This window comes from Colossoma macropomum, unplaced genomic scaffold (genome assembly GCF_904425465.1).
Source record: "Colossoma macropomum unplaced genomic scaffold, Colossoma_macropomum, whole genome shotgun sequence".
Classification (NCBI taxonomy): Eukaryota; Metazoa; Chordata; class Actinopteri; order Characiformes; family Serrasalmidae; genus Colossoma; species Colossoma macropomum.
The window spans coordinates 15,703,312-15,720,217 of NW_023494793.1; the positions used below are offsets into that span (position 1 = coordinate 15,703,312).

Genomic DNA, 16,906 nt, shown 5'->3' on the forward strand with positions numbered 1-16,906 from the left:
ATATGACTAGAAGAGGGAAAAAGTCATTGCAATATGAAAAATTGAGTGATTGTGGACAAAACTGATGGAGCAATAGGGAGTAACCACCAAACCAACCAAAACACATCAGTCCAAAAAAGCTATCCAGGCTAAATTAAAGGGACTCTCTCTCTCTCTCTCTCTCTCTCTCTCTCTCTCTCTCTCTCTCTCTCTCTCTCTCTCTCTCTCTCTCTCTCTCTCAGACACAAATGTGCTTACTTGCTCATTTCAGTATTCACAGCCAGGTAGCCCAATATTTTGTGAACTGATCTGAATTGTTGACATGCCAAGGTTTTTGATTTTTTCTTAAGGGATTAACATTTTTCCATTGTCAAACAGTAATCTCCTAAGCTTCTTAATGTTTTGTAATAAATTAAAGATTATCGGCTTTCATTAAGCCTGACAATGCCAATATTCATATTGTTGTCTTGATAAGCTGAAGCAGCAGCCAAAGATGTGTAGTCAGAGAGCTTTGTTTTGCATAGAATGATATGTCTCATAAACACTAAGTTTTGATCAGAAAAAGAAAACACCAAAAAAGTATTAAATACATTTAACATAAATAAAGCTGCCACAACAGTGGATGGCCAGGCTTTTTATAGTCTCTAAAGGATGGATTCCCCATGTTTAATTACCTCGAGTGATGGGTCAAAGACAAATTTGATGAATACATTTGATAGCCACAATGAAAATACACCAGCTATCCTTTTGCAAACATCAATACAGCTGCCCACCAAAGCTGGTGTGCCTCATGCATAGGTTACATCAATATCCCAATCTGTGTTTTACAAAGCCATTATCATCACAAAGGCTGCCACTGCTGCCCCGTGGCCTCATATTTACCCATATTCATCACTGTCGGCCAACCCTGTCCAGTTTCAGCAGATGATGGTGATAGGCATTTTCTTTCTCTCTCTCTCTCTCTCTCTCTCTCTCTCTCTCTCTCTCTGTTTCTCTCTCTGTTTCTCTTTCTTTCTCTCATAGTGCACAATGCCATCAATGCAGAGCATAGATATAGACAAGCACTAGAGCAGCTGTCCCACCGACCCAAGCAAACAAAAGAGCCAACTCTAATAAATCAGCTCTGATGGGTTGGACAGTATCACACTTGCTCACTCCGTATGCCTGCTTTCTTTAGCAGGGGGCTCCGGCTGCACGTCTGCAGACTAGGCAGAGCAATGGCCCTATCTCAGGTTTGAATGAAACAAAAAGATGTTATCCACAGCCCTTTTGGAGGAAATGAAGACTATGGAGGTGGCTAGGTTTTTGGGAACATTAGCAGGCATGCATTGTGACTTGCTTTCTGATCTGAGGGCAGAGTTTGCAGAAGAGAGAGATTATTGTTACCTAGCAATAGAAAATAGGTTTGCTAGGGTGGTCATGGAAGTGACATCAATGTGGGGCTGAACAGGTTTGAGAAAAAGTGGCTGTTGAATGTTTTGTGCATTTTAAATTAATGTTTATAATATGGCCTGTTTGTTAATCAATTTCAACCTTGTGATATTCGACCAACATATCTAAAGTAATGAAAGAAAAACTATACACTAATATAAGGTAAAATGGTTGTTGCAGTCTGTTGTGTGTTTTGGGCTATAAACATCCTGTTTGTTGGTCAGTGACTGACCTCACTTCAGCCAGGTCAGCCAACATATTAAAAGAAAAGCATGAAAAAATGTATGCTAATGATAACATGCTAATAAGAATATCGCTGCTGTCTGAACAAAACTTCGTTTGTCAGTTTTCTGATATAATTTGAAAATGCCTGTTGCCCCTTACGCTATGTAATTTCATGATGAATGGACCAAAAGAAATGGCCCAAAATGACTCCATTGACTTACATTAAAAGTGATGTATGTTTTTCCTTCTCCTGTGAAGTTATCATCTTGGAGATAAGTTTTGTTCTAACAGCAGTGATATGGTAATATTATTGGGGCTAAACTAGTTTGAAATAACTTCAGCTTCACCACACTCAACCAATACATCTAAGTAAATGAATGAAGACTATGTACTAATAATATTCTAATACTTGAAGCAGATTGTGGTATACACCAAATATCACTTCAGCCTTATTCAGCAGCTGGTCATACACTGCAATCCCATAAGAAATGACTTCCCTTTTCAGCCACATTGTCCCAGTGGTGGTGAGGCCTATCTAATCACTGCACCGAATGTGGTAAAGCCAGTGGCCCTTGGTGCTGATTGAGGTTTGCTGGTGCGTTTGGCCTGGGCGGCGAGATTGCATTTCCTCTGATTGGGCTCTGCTGAGGCGTTGAGGGGTTATCCAGGGTGCTTTAACATATGAGCCGCTATCAAAGGAGATCACCCAGGGGCTAAGCCACACACCCCCTGCCCCCTTAATCACAGCACCATGATAGACAACCACACATAGAGACATTCCTTAACACTTAACACAGGCCTCGTTACTATTTCTTCTGGTGCCATGTTGCAAAATGTTGCATTAAGCAGTAATCATACAGTGTTTCTTGCTTTAAACTGCAGGCTTATTATTCAGTCGTTAATGCCAAGACTTACTGTTCTGTAAATACTAGTAATTGACAGTAACTACAATAAACTAATATATAAGTTATGTATTTTTGAAAGTGTGGATCCATAGACGGGACCCGAGAAGGAGGGAAGAATCAGGAATAGAAGCATATCATGTTAACCATGACTGCTAGTGACCTAGCCTTTTACCACAGCTTTTTTCTTTCTTTCTTTCTTTCTTTCTTTCTTTCTTTCTTTTCAGGTTATTTGCCACCAAATGCAGTGGATGTCTGGAGAAGATCGCACCCACAGAGTTTGTGATGCGAGCGCTGGAGTATGTGTACCACCTCAATTGCTTCTGCTGCTGCGTGTGTGACCGGCAACTGCGCAAAGGTGACGAGTTTGTGCTGAAGGATGGTCAGCTGCTGTGTAAGAGCGACTATGAGAAGGAGAAAGACCTCCTCGGCTCTGTCAGTCCAGATGACTCTGAGTCAGGTAAAACTGCAAAGCTGGACAGAAAGTGCTGTAGACAATTAAAATGTATATTTTACATTGCCCATCACAAAGCTTGTACACACCCATTTAATGAGTACAGCTAAGCAGTAGGGCTCTGATTATGATTATAGTCAACTAATCTATCAACCATTATTTGATTAATCAACTAATTGAACAAATATGTAGTTTCCTCTTACAAGCAATTAACCTATTGGCGAGTGGTTGATTAATTGACTAACTGAGCAATTGTGCCTTCACCGTGTCCTCTCACAATCAATTAATCTATTTACTATAATATGATTAATTAATTAACTGAGCCTTTATGCCTTCTACGTTTTCCTCTCACAATCAGGTAATCAATTGACTGTAATTCAGTTAATCACATAATTGAGCCATTATGTCTTCTGTGGATTCCTCTCATAGTTCATTATTCTGTTGACTACAAGTCGATTAATAATCTAACAGAGCCATTATGTCTTCTGTGGTTTCCTCTTACAGTCAATTAATCTGTTAACTATAATTCGATTAATAGTCTAACCAAGCAATTCTGTCTTCTGTGGTTTTCTCTTATAGTCAATTAATCTGTGAACTATAATTTAATTAATAGTCTAACTGAGCAATTATGTCTTCTGTGGGTTTCTCTTATAGTCAATTAATCTGTGAACTATAATTTAATTAATAGTCTAATCGAGCAATTATGTCTTTTGTGGTTTTCTCTTATATTTGAATAATCTATTGACTACGAGTCAAGTAGTAATCTAAGACAGCCATTATGTCCTCTGTGGTTCTCTCTTATAGTCAATTAATCTATTAACTAGAATTCAATTAATAGTCTAACCAAGCAATTTATGTCTTCTTTGGTTTCCTCTCGTAGTCGATTAATCTATTGATCATAATTCGGTTAATTGTCTAATCAAGACATAATGCCTTCTGTGGTTTCCTCTTACTATAAAGCCATATCTTTTTCATGTTGTGTATTGCACTCTGTCAGAATGACATTATATGTATGTTATAGAGTAATTTACAGTGCTTTTGTTTTAAAGTAAACACCATGTCAATGCATCAACATTTTTCCACAGTTGACATCATTGGTTTTCAAACAATCAACTTTGTCAAAAACTTGTTGCCGCCCTAACAAGCAGATATACAGTAATTGAGCAGGATCGGCTAGTCTGGCACTCATATTTACAGTGGGGGAAGCATAACCATGACAGAGAGAAGCCACAGCATATTGATGGCGTGGTGTGGGCGGCTGAGGCTGCTGGAAAGAATTAGAGCAGTGGATCCATGTGAGTGACAGAGGGGATTTGGGGCCTATTCAGCGGCAAACCTATGCTTCTTATCGGCCCTCTGCCCCACCTCACTTCACTATAATGAGGCATCTTGCCCTGCCTCATTCACTCTCCCTCTCCATATGGCTCTCATTTCAGCACAAACACTTAAACGTCAAGAAATTTGTCGAACGCATCGGAAAACCTGCGTCGACTTTTTGGGATATTTGTTCCACTTCCGTGCTTCATTCAGGCCAGGTCAGGGATGAAAAGAGAGGGCTTTTTTTGTGAACTGGTCCCAAAGGGAGGTTATGTGCAGTCACAGCAAACTGCTTTAATGCAGTAAAGAATTCAAGTTTATTAGAGCACTGCACACTGGCAGAGAGAATGCGTATTGGAGAAAGAAGATAGAACACATTTGCATCTCCCAGTGATCCTTTTAAAGGGCCAAAGCATTTGCTAGCCTAATTGACACTCGCCTGCTGATGCTGCAGAGGCTGCATGTACCAAATTGCAGCAGCCCTTCATCTCAGGAAAGTGTCGCTCGGGGATCATAGCCATTACTCCGGTTTTTAACTTTTGAACCATGCCATGTCATGGAGTTTGGCCCGTTTTCTAATTACAATTATTATTCTATCAAACATAAGCTGATTTGGCTTATTAGATGAAACCTCCATCCGCTGAACAATAAAGCCAATCCCCCGCTTGGCTATTATAATTACAGTAGGAGAGCCAGGAGCCATTTCGTTTAGATGGCACATTAGTACGACCTACTGAGAGAGATTACCATGACACAGGAAGGGTTTGATTGACCGCCCGAGGATCGCACATATTATCATAGTCTAATTGAGACGCTGTGATGAGTTCATATGATGAAAGAACATCATAAGAATTTTGGTTCAAAAAGTCATAATGTGAACCGAGATATTGGATATCTGATCTCATACTGGGACAAAGATTTTATCACCTTGTGAAGGGTTTGACTTTTAAAAAGTTTAACTTTCATCCCAAGCAGGTTGAATAGTGGTCTTCTTAAATATTAGTACATCCCTCTTCTCAGTCTTTTATTACCAGACAGGTTGGCCTTTTGTTTCTTCCACTGTTTTGTTGTTACAAGCCTGCTATGTGCATGGACATGGGTATGGCAAAGTCACCTACAGACTTTGTGGTTTTCATATCAATTTCACCGCTTTTCCCACATATCTAGACTTAATTTCCCATATGTGCACAAGTTCCAAATTCATATTCTCCCTACAATATAGCATCCGTTATGTGTAGAATTCTTATCAAAGATTTATTCAGTGCAAAACAGCCAGAGCCGTGTGCTATTAATTATAAACGACACAATGTCCAGTCCAGTGACAGATGTGCATACTTCATGGTGCTTTGCAAATCGGGGCTACAGCCTTGTAGTGGATGTGGCCTATTCTTTCAGTAATAAATTGATAACAAAAGTATTAAAACCACATGTGTCTCTTTTCATTATGGATGCACTGTGTCTGAATCGCCTGAAATTGAAAAGAACAAAAACATCTATTCATCAGTAGGCTGTCTGAAAAGTTGCAGAGTTCAGAAAATGCGCTGACTCGTGTGAATGACGGATCTCTCCCCAGAGAAGAGTGAGGATGAGGAGCTAGATATCAAGCCGGAGAAATGCTCTGGAGGCCCGGGCAAGGGGGACGATGGGAAGGACCCGAGGAGACCCAAGCGTCCCCGCACCATCCTCACCACGCAGCAGAGACGTGCCTTCAAAGCTTCGTTTGAGGTGTCCTCCAAACCCTGCCGAAAGGTGAGCGGCTGCTGTTTAGCTCAAGGAACTGGAAATACAGGCCCCTCTCATCTCTTATAATATTAATATGCCTTAAACAGAAACCTTGTTTTGTTCAAACTGTATTCCTGGTATTGTGCTATAATACTGAAATGTAATTATGTAATTACATAATTACTACATAGTTACGTAGTAGTTATATTTAAGTTCCATCGACAGATTCAAATCTGCATGTTGATGTCAAGAAACTTTCTTTCTACAAAGCAGTAATTTTTCATCATATTCAGTTTGCATTTTCTTCTTGCAAACACAAATCGATTGAATGTTTAGAATTTCTTTTTCCAACAAAACTTCACAGCTGTTTTCAATGAACTACAGGTAACAAACAATTAGCATAAGTTACATCATGCTTACGATATTGTTGGCAATCATTACAGCTTCTAATGGGTTAAAGCTGTTGGGTGCTGAAAAGAAAATTGAATATTTGATGTCTTCATATTCAGGTAAGAGAGACCCTGGCTGCTGAGACGGGCCTAAGCGTACGTGTGGTTCAAGTGTGGTTCCAGAACCAGAGAGCTAAGGTAAGTCCTCACCCTGTACACTCTGCCTATCCATCACTCAGTATTACCCACAAGAACCCAGTGATGTACAGTCAAGGAGGAGATAACACAGCAATCTGTGAGTAATCCTCCTACCACGGTGCTAACAGCAAAAGCCCTCCTCACACGCTGCCAAAAGGGAGAGAGCGCTAGCAGGGATAGAGACAGCAAATCTCAGCCACTATCTGCCTCAGGCTTAACCTCTCGCCGCATTCCACGGAAAACTCCCCACGAGGGAAAGAGCGATGCACTCACATCCATCCCACTCTTACGTTAGTGTCTGAAACCCACCTCCAAGCTCTGATGCTATCTTCAAAAGCCCCAGGATAATAAAATGCTTTCAGATAGATGGCCATGTAGTTCAAGCAGAGGTGAACAACAAGGAGCATCAGTTTTTTTTTTCTAATTAGAATTGAGTTGGTTCACAATGTCCCGAAGTATTCTGATCGTGACTTTATCTGTGTTTTTTCAGATGAAAAAGTTGGCGCGAAGACAGCAGCAGCAACAGGAGCAACAGAACTCCCAAAGGCTGGGCCAAGGTAAGATGTCCTAATAGGAACATCAGAGTTACCGTGCTTGTTCCAGAAGTGATGATGTACTGATTTATCAAGATTTCTGACAATTCACATTCTCTTTATTGGTATATCATCTTGTTATTTTTACAGTTCTTTTTTTAGCAGTATGTTCAGAGGCGAATCAAAATGTCCGCATAATTTAGACTGTTTTCTTACAATGTGATGTGATTGGAACCAGGGGTCAGAATGTGTACAATGCAAATATAGTTATTTTATTTACTATCCAAACTGACCACCTAACATTCACGTGTTCTGAGTTTTTATGTGTTTGTAAAAAATGTTTTAATGAAAAATATATTTTCTTTGGGTACTATTTTGCCTTACAACAACTTGCTTGTACCTCTCCATTATGAATTTCTTTAAATGGATATGTTTAAAGCCCAAACCATGTCTCATAAACATCATAAGACAATGTCACAGGTTTTTAGCAGCATATTTGTTGCAATACCTCCTTTGAAGTTTTAGAGGCATCTGACATCAAAACACTCTGAACAACTTTGTTTACTTCTTAACTATTTATTATGCAGAATTTTTGAAAAATCTGCAAAATCCCTTTTTAAAAAAAAGATGCCAAAAAGTGACATGCCACAGAAGAACCACTTTCGGTTCCCTTAAGAACCTTTTGAACCATTTTTGTAAATGAGATGTGCAAGTATGTAGAATCATTACTGAACCTCAAAATAATGTAAGATTTAAGATTTTCCTACTATATGTCTAAGCCATCTCAAGCATAGTCCACCAGCCAACCAGAATGAATGGCTAGGAATTGAAGTCCTTACTTACTTTTCCTCGCTGCTGTCCTCACACAGAGCAGATGCTGACCTCTGTCGACTGTATGTCAAACAGAAAAAGAAAGCTTGGAGCATGAAGGAGTGTGTGGAGGTGGGGGAATTAATTTACAGCACAAGCACATTGAAGTTGCCTCTACTTCGATCCATCCACCCACTTTCTCCCCTCCCTGCTGGCAGTAACCTTACATCCCCTGTTTGACAGGCCAGCATCTCATGTTGCCATGCAGCCAAGTGTAGAGAAGGGCCTATTCTCTATCTCTGACCTGCACACTGACCTCTCCAGTAGTTGGAGATCTGTTACACATCTCACTGTCCTCATATTTTCATGGCGACCCATCTCAGGTCATAAGTCCTCTTTAATTCATTCTTTTTGTTTTAAGCAGTGCAACAAACTGGAAATGTGATGGAATAATATACTGTACTTTTTATTTTCTGGTTTGAAAGTGCTTGTATATCAAGTAACTATAATTTAAAAGTTAATGTGTTGAAAAGGCCCAAGCAAGTAAGCCCTTGTTGGTTGATTTAGGATCAGACCCTATGGAAACTGGAGAGGATGGGGGGTGAAGAGTATTTTTCCAAGTGCCTTGGTAGTAGACAAATGATTGCACTAGAGCTCAAGCCTTAATTCCTCTGAAAATATTTATTGTTATACTGTGAAAAAAAATGCCTTCTCTTACTTTTGCTCTCTGCTCTCTCCTGCTTCTTTTAAACTATTGTTAATATATTACTGGTATTATCAGATCCAATACTTCCTGTGGCTTTTACATCTCAAAGTCTGACAGTTAAAGAGAGCCTGGCTTTAGTGCTAATACTAATTCTGTGACAGTCAGACATCACAATAGCATTGTTGCGTGCAGCTAATTTGCTCTAAAGAACAAATCTAACCATTCCTGTCATGTTGGTAAACCTGTTTTACTCTAAAGCAAAACATGATTAACAGTATCAGCACAAAGTAAATTTAGATTTAAGATCCCTGAAGAGATAAGATAAGAAACATGCATTTCTGTTGTATTACATGATAGCAGTTCTTTCTCTCTTTACTTTGGGGAAATCTCAAAGCTTATATTGACATTTTACTGCTGAGCACAACCTCTTGTACCTTCCCCGCTGGAAAGTCATAATCCTGAGATCATTGAATCATCTTCAGCTATAAACCAAGAGTAATAATACTTTTATTTTATAGACCAATGTTAGACTATCCTCATGGTGCATCCAGTTATGAGGCTTTTTCACGAACTCGGCTGTAAAAGAGAGAGAGAGAGAGAGAGAGAGAGAGAGAGAGAGAGAGAGAAAGAGAGAGAGAGAGAGAAAGAGAGATGGGGGGAAAAAGCCCTGGATTGCTGTTGAGCGCCAGAATTGTAGAGTCATCACATCAGCACAAGTTTGTAGTTTCACTTTTCCAAAGTCTGACAGATAGAATGTGGGTCAGCAGTTCTGTGGCCTCCTGGAATCTGCTGTAGCCTCTCTGTCACTCTGATTGGATAATTCATGTTGTTTAGGTAGATAACGATCTCTTATTGGTCATGAACCCATGTCTTCGTCCAGTAGAAATGTTTTCTCAGAGACTAGGAGGAAGATGAACTGGTAATGGTGCTCACCAGAGACAGTCAGGCGTGGGTGAGCTGACCTGGTGGTCTTAGACACAGAACGTCTGCTGAAATCGGACTCCCCTTCAGGGAATACTGAGGCAGCTGAGTGTAGAGGCACTGATGTCATCGATCATGGAATCAAGTTGGAATGTGTCACCAGAGGAGACCCGCAGTTATTACTTGGTCAAACACGTTATCATAAACGATATCCATCTTGGTTATAGATGTCAGCTTTCTAGAGGCTTTTTAGCTGCAGGTTATTATTTTATGATTAAAAGCTGGGAACTGTATTTACTATAACATATAGGGGAATGCATTCTCTAAAACACAGTACTCACTGTATTTGCACTGTTGTGTGAAATGCCTCAATGTTTTTGCCTATTAAAAACCTGATAATGTGAATAAACCCACATGTTTACATGTATACTGCCATTCTAGCGCGGTGAACTTCCAACATCAAATGCTCTTACATCTGAATCAACGCAGATGTAATGGAAACTTGTGGAACCCTTTAGAAATGAATCTCATACGTTCTTGCAAGAGCTCACCACTCTAAAGTAAAGGGCTGAGATGGTGGGCTCGAGTCTGAAAGCCACAAGAGTCATTCCTAGCCCTCAGCTCTGAGAATGACTCATGGAGAATTGCTCTGTGGGGTTGGTCTTGTCCTGCTCCAGTACAAGCATGTTTCTTGTTTGTTTGGCGTTTCTTGATTCAAGTTCATCTTGATTTTGAGGGCAGATACTGTCATTGCCCATAATATTTTATAGAAATTAACTTTCCACGTCCCAAAAAAGATTTTACACAATAAATGAATGAGATGTTTTACATTATCTACAGTTACCTAACTGGACATGTGTCCCTAGAAAGAAGACCTACAAGGGAATGTTTAAAAAGAAAGAGTTGCTGGCTTTCTTTTGACGACTACTCTCAGTCTTTGATTTGCCCTCTGTCAAATGCAAATCAAAGCGTGACAGTATTTCTCATTCTGAGCACGTTCTAACATTTTTTCTTTTTTTTCCTTATCTGTATCCAGAGGTGATGTCCAATAGGATGGAGAGCATGATGAACTCCTACACACCACTGGCCCCTGCCCAGCAGCAGATGGTTGCCATGGAGAACGGCTACACGGCTGACCCCTTCCAGCAGGGCCTCACCCCTCCTCAGATGCCCGGCGACCACATGAACCCATATGGTGAGCAGCACCCCCAGGGGGCACTCCCACCCTCCTTCACAACCCAACACTTGGGCATGTGTTTGGACCACAGGGCCAACTCTCGCAAAACACAACTACACCACCATGCCGCCACCCAACCTCCTTTCCAAACACACATGAAGATGACACGAATGCATTCGCAGGCCCACCAGTTTATTTTGAAGTTTTCAGAGTAAATGAATCCAATATGTTGTACATTACCCACCCGGCTCTCTTCTTCTCCAATTCCCACACCAACAATCATCCGCTCTATTCGCTCCGCCTATGTATGAGGTTTGATGGCATATTCTGTTATGCTTTGTGACAGTGTTCATTGGCTAGTATATGAAAAGTCAGAAGATGATCTGTGATGGAACATATAAACACAACAATGGTTAACCATGATGGGTGACAGTCTAATCACCCCGGGAAAGTGTATACGGGTCCGGTCACAAAACATCAATAAGCTGTGCTGATCTTTTGTAGAACTGCAGCATTCTAAAGCTATGCTGGCATTTTGTGTCCATTACAGACAGGAATTCCTCAGCTAATAATATCAGATCAAGGAACAGTTCCTGCAGTGCTCTCAATGTTCTCAATAGCATTGATATATTAACACCACGTTTAAGTATTGCTTGGGCAGATTGTTTGGTCACAGATAGGCAATGAAGAGTTCCCTAGTGGCTTGTCATCCATTCCCTTTTAATGGCAAGGCCCCAATCCCCAGTTTCATCACACTCCAGCTCAGGGTTTATAGTGAAACAACAGGAAACAGGCAGCATTGCCAGCTCATTAAAAAACCATAGCCCATCAACCTGTCACTGTCTTGTGTAATGGTGTCATTAAAGACGGGACCGAGTATTAAACCTAACTGTGCCCACAAGGAACATGACTGAGCAGGGGATTAGCACAGAAGTAAACATTTGCTATTAGCTCAGGCATTTGGAAGACTCCCTTTTGTTTTAAAATGTCAGAATGCATGTTGCTGCTGTTTGTTTAGTGACATAATTAAGGAAAGAAAGGCATTGGAAAAGAAGGTGTGGTCGCATTAATGTACTAAGTCACTGATATTTCTGCATGGGTGGTAGAGATGAAAGTCATCACTTTATACTTCTTTTTTCCACAGGAAATGACTCTGTATTCCATGATATTGACAGCGACACCTCTTTGACCAGCCTCAGTGACTGCTTCATGGCTTCTTCTGAAGCAGGTTCCCTCCAGGCACGTGTGGGAAACCCCATCGACCGACTCTACTCCATGCAGAGCTCTTATTTTGCCTCATGAAAACCAACATGGATGGGGACAAGCAAGAGTGTGTTAAGTCACTGTTCCCAGTAAATGCCTCAGAACCAAGAACTCCCAGCAAAGCTTAAGAAAACAATGGACAAAAGGCCAAAACCGGGCCCAGAATATATAAAAAAACACAGGACTCGAAGACAAGCAGTCCTCGTTACTAAGTAGTAAAAAATGCAGCTCAGGACAGCCGGTTTTCTGAAGCTGACAGACTTTTTCTAGCTATCTGTAGATTGTTTGTACATGACTTTCACCGAAGTAGCACTCGACTCTTCGACATCCACTTGTGGAAAAGAAAAAGAGTATTGATGTACAGTTGAAAGCCACTGAAGCCACAAACCTCAGTCCACAGCGTCCTGCCAAGGAAGGCTGAAGATCAAGACACAAATCTCACAATGCATGAGCCCATATTCTTTGTGAACATGACATTGAGAAGAAAAATCTTTAGATAATAGATGAAAAAAAATCTTGTGTTGTTGAGATGTTTAAATGTGATGTTTGGACTCTCATAATTTCTCTTTTCATTATGTTCAGCATTGTGTTTTTTTCTCACTTTAATAGGTTTAGCTTTGAAAGTGGATTTAGACATGGTAGATGGAGGAGGAATGTATATTGTAAGTGTATTTGCTCTGTGTGTGTGCATATGTATGTGTGGGGGGGAGAGTGTGTGTAAGCGTATGTATGAAATAGGTGTGTGGATGTAAGAGTGTGTGTGTAGTCAACTCTCTCCGTGTGTGTATGTGCTTCAGTGCGTTCTAGTTTGAAAGATGGAAAGAGATGGACAGCGTGAGCTCTATCCTTGTGTAAATATATATGTTTCCCGAACAAATCAGTTGTGCATGTTCAAATGGAGATCATTCTATTTATTTAACTAAAACATGCTCTTGAAGGTACTTAATAACTGAAAAGCTTTATTTAAAAAGGAGAAAACCATGTCAAGCGGTTAAAAGCATTATCATAGTTCACTTGTATGTCATTTAATTATGAAATATATCCCCTTTTCCAGCTATGATGTACATCAGCAAATGTGTGCTATTTATTTGTTACAAACCCTGAACAGTGTCAAAAATGCATTTCCAAATGTGAAGACTGCTAAATTACCAAAGTTTGTTGGTACGATGAATAAACTCCATTTCTCCTGATTTGAATTTCCTTTATGATTAAATGCTCTCTCCATCTCTCTTATTAAACATTCTTATATGATAATGGAATGAATATGAAGACATATGAAGAGAAAATGCCAAAGCGGATAAGACTGTGTAGATGTGTTCAGACAAGAAATAACACCTACATAGAGGACACCTGCAACACCTACATAAGCTTTTCAAATGACATAAACCTATATAGACATTTGTAAAGGCTTATTCCAGCAAGTGTGAGTTTATGTAGGTATATATCAATTGTCATGAAAGGCTTATGAAGGTGTCACGTAGCCTGACCAATGCTGACCTTAAGTAACATGTTACCAAAATAGGCTGTTGTGCTACAGAACACATTAGATATACTGTTAGCACAGGTGAAAAGTGAAACTCCAGGTCCTGCAGAAGTCACTCACCATTCTGAATGATTTTTGACCACTCCTTTATGTCTACAGGGCTTCTTAAATGTGGCCAGATAGACAGCATACTTGTTTATCCCTTAAGTTAACTTGCTCCTTCTGCACAAAGGATCTGGAATGGCAAGTTGTCCAAGCCAATAACAGGCAGCAAAAAGCTTTTGACAATTTTGACAGTTTTAGTTATATACACCACCACCAACACCGCAATCACCACAGCAGTCGTTAGGCCTGTCACGACTGTGACATTTTAGCTGCAGATTAATTAACACATAAATCATTACGATTATTATGATAACAATTTGTCTTGTTTTGTTCATTATGTGTTACTATTAAAGTACAAGTCTTTCATATCTAATAATGAGCATTCATTTAGGCAACATTTTCAGTTTACTACTAAATCATTTATGGAATTCAGTATCACCAGAAAAAAAGGCAAATTGCTTTCTAGCTGTCAGTATCAGCTCAGAAGTTACAACTTTTAATTTCACATGACTTATTACAAGTCTTAATGCATTTTCTGCTTTGTTTTTATTTCCATGTTTTTGCTTCAACCCAACTGACGAAAACACACCAATTCGTAATCTATCTGTTGTGAAGTAAACATATGATTCTGAAAGCTAACAACTGTGAACAATTATTTCTGTCAGCTTAAATAATTGCAATAAGCTTGAATAATTGTAATCACTTGCCACATTCCAGCATCAAAGCTACGTCAAAGCAAAGCAGAGTCCCGTTCTCCACTAGAATAACCATATCCACCAACCACGTCCTTTGTTAGTTACTTGTTTGTTTTTTCTGTGCTTCTCAGCTGAGGCAAAGATAGTTTTAGGCCTTAGCTAGCTAGTTATCTTTGTCAGCCCTTGTCTGTCCGACAAGCCTGACAACAAAAACAATGCAGGTTCATAACACCCTATAAAACCACAGCCTAAAACAAGGGTATCCACAAGATGTCAGTTTGGCTTTTGCCAGTGGATTCTAATGTTAGCTAGGTTAGCTAGCTAATGTTAGAACCCACTGGCACCAAACTTTGTTCTTCTTCTTTTGTTTAAGAACTGTAACTTACCTTATCAACAGCAGTCTTTCCTCTTCTCCTTCTGATTGTAAGGAAAGCAGTAGAACACAAATGAGTAGATTTTTTGGACTCACATCTATTCAAACTACAAGGGACACAACACTGTGGCATGTTGGGAGAGCCTCAGCCAGTGCACTAACTTACATTACATCAGATAAAGTTGTTTTTGCATTCATAAGCTGACCCACTATCTCTTAAATGTGTTGCTATATTCAACTGCATTCAACTCTATATATAAACTGTTCCATGTGTGTCTATTAGGTTTATCAAAACAATGTGCTTTCTTTTACCACTACTGTCACTTTGAAAGTTTGTCTATACTGCATCACCCCAAGTACCCTGGCTATCCGTCAGGGCCCTCCTCTGAGACCCACTACACACTAAGCATTAAGGCAGTGGAGAGAACCGTTACATGCTTTTTTCCAAAAGCAGATTGAAAAGTAGGCTGAGATTGTAAAAGAAGAGTCTTAGATTTTATATATTTTAGGTCACTGAAGGGTAAAGCAGATGCAAGCCAGTACTGTTAATTTAATTTAGTGAAGAAATCTGGATGATTTGAAGTTGTTCAACAAAGTTTGCCAGTTAGGTAGGTATTAATTTGCTAGTTTACGGTATACATATCCTACCTTCAATTCAATCTTAGATATTCCTTATTATGTCACTTTTGATGGTACTATTACTAACATTAGTAGGCCAACTTTAGCTGCCTACTAGCGCACATAGCTAGCTATAGTTAAGTAACTTGTTAACTAATGTTGCTAAAGGGCAAATAAATCAATTCTTTATATTGTTCTCGAATCTCATTAAATATTTACTCCATTCAAAGTAACTGTTAGTTAAGGATTAAAGTTAACTAGATAAATGTAGGATAAATAGTATCATTTCAGCCCTCTTTCCTGTGAAACAAACCTGGTGCTCTTATAACAGTAGACTGATGATTTACCAATACGTTACATTATTGACAAATGTTTTTAAACATTCAAAGATTCAAAGACGTACTACATTCTGGTTAGATTTAATACATGTGTAATGTATCCCTTTTCACAATCTGAGATGATAGAGATGAGGACCATAGAGCGCAGGACAGAGGACAGACATAGAAAAACAACAAGGAGGAAAGGAGCGCACAAGAAATGGGTATGGATGAGAGACAGATAACTCTTCAGGGAAGATGGTGGAGATGGAGGGAGAGAGTGAAGTGAGTATAGATTTCAATAAACTATCACTTTTACTTATTTAATTCTGTGTTTAAACATATGGATAAAGCAGTTGGGCTGTGTAATGCATGGGTGAGTGCATCTGCTTTTTTTCTGATACCGAATGCCATAAATCATTTAGCAGTAAACTGAAAACGTGGCCCAAAGGAAGTGCCATTATTAGCTGAATGTTAATTTAGTTATAGAACATTAAGACATGAACAATGTTAACAGTGTTTATCATTGTCCCTGTTTCATTTGAAGGTTTTGATTTTTTGCTGCAAGTTGCTTTGCTGCACAAAGGTGTAGGATCTTAATTTTTGTCTCAAATTGCCTGAAAATTGTCCGTTTAGCTGATGAAAGTAGATAGATAAATGGATAAATGGGTGGATGGATGGATGGATGTACGGATAGATAGATGGTAAAAAAAATTTTTTTTAAAGTTCTGGTATTTTGAAAGAAACAATATTACATGTAAATATTTATGACAACTTTTGTTGTTTTGCAGTCTTGCCTCAGAAATAATGCCATATCGCACACATTTTATCCTCTTGTTAATCTTTTAGCCATTTAACCCCTTAAAATTCCAGGCTTATAACATACTAAGGATTATTATTCGGTAACTACAGGGACTTCAATGCAAACTGGCTAAGCTATTCTTAGATTATCGAGGTGTGTAATAAAACTTTGGGCCATTTAAGGGGTTAAACCACCTTTGGGGAAAAAGATCTTCAGCGTGTGCTTTCAACAACATTCTGGAAAAGAACCTGTCAGGAATGTTGCTATGTTACAGATATTTGCAGGTATTTTAATTTTTACATAATTGAACAAATTTTACTTAGTTTTTAAAATAAGATTTTTAAGAGAAAGTCTGCATCTGTTGCGTTATTTATTGTGGTGGCATACTTTAAACAGGCCCTATTGCCCAGCAGCCTTTGCTAATTGCCACACAGCTCTGAGGACGCCTGATCTTGTTTGATATCAGAACCTAATTTAATTTTTTAC

At 39.3% G+C, this 16,906-nt stretch overlaps 1 protein-coding gene across 1 annotated transcript in view; it reads left to right on the top strand.

Moving 5' to 3' along the window:
* lmx1bb (LIM homeobox transcription factor 1, beta b) overlaps window positions 1–13,240 on the top strand; it is a 68,995-nt gene extending 55,755 nt beyond the window's left edge. Inside the window, exons 3-8 of the mRNA XM_036578630.1 lie at window positions 2,765–2,997; window positions 5,882–6,057; window positions 6,540–6,617; window positions 7,108–7,174; window positions 10,624–10,782; window positions 11,909–13,240. Of these exons, the coding sequence (XP_036434523.1) occupies window positions 2,765–2,997; window positions 5,882–6,057; window positions 6,540–6,617; window positions 7,108–7,174; window positions 10,624–10,782; window positions 11,909–12,066 (871 nt within the window). The 3' untranslated portion in view covers window positions 12,067–13,240. The remainder of the gene's footprint in view (window positions 1–2,764; window positions 2,998–5,881; window positions 6,058–6,539; window positions 6,618–7,107; window positions 7,175–10,623; window positions 10,783–11,908) is intronic.
* Window positions 13,241–16,906: the final 3,666 nt, after the last annotated feature.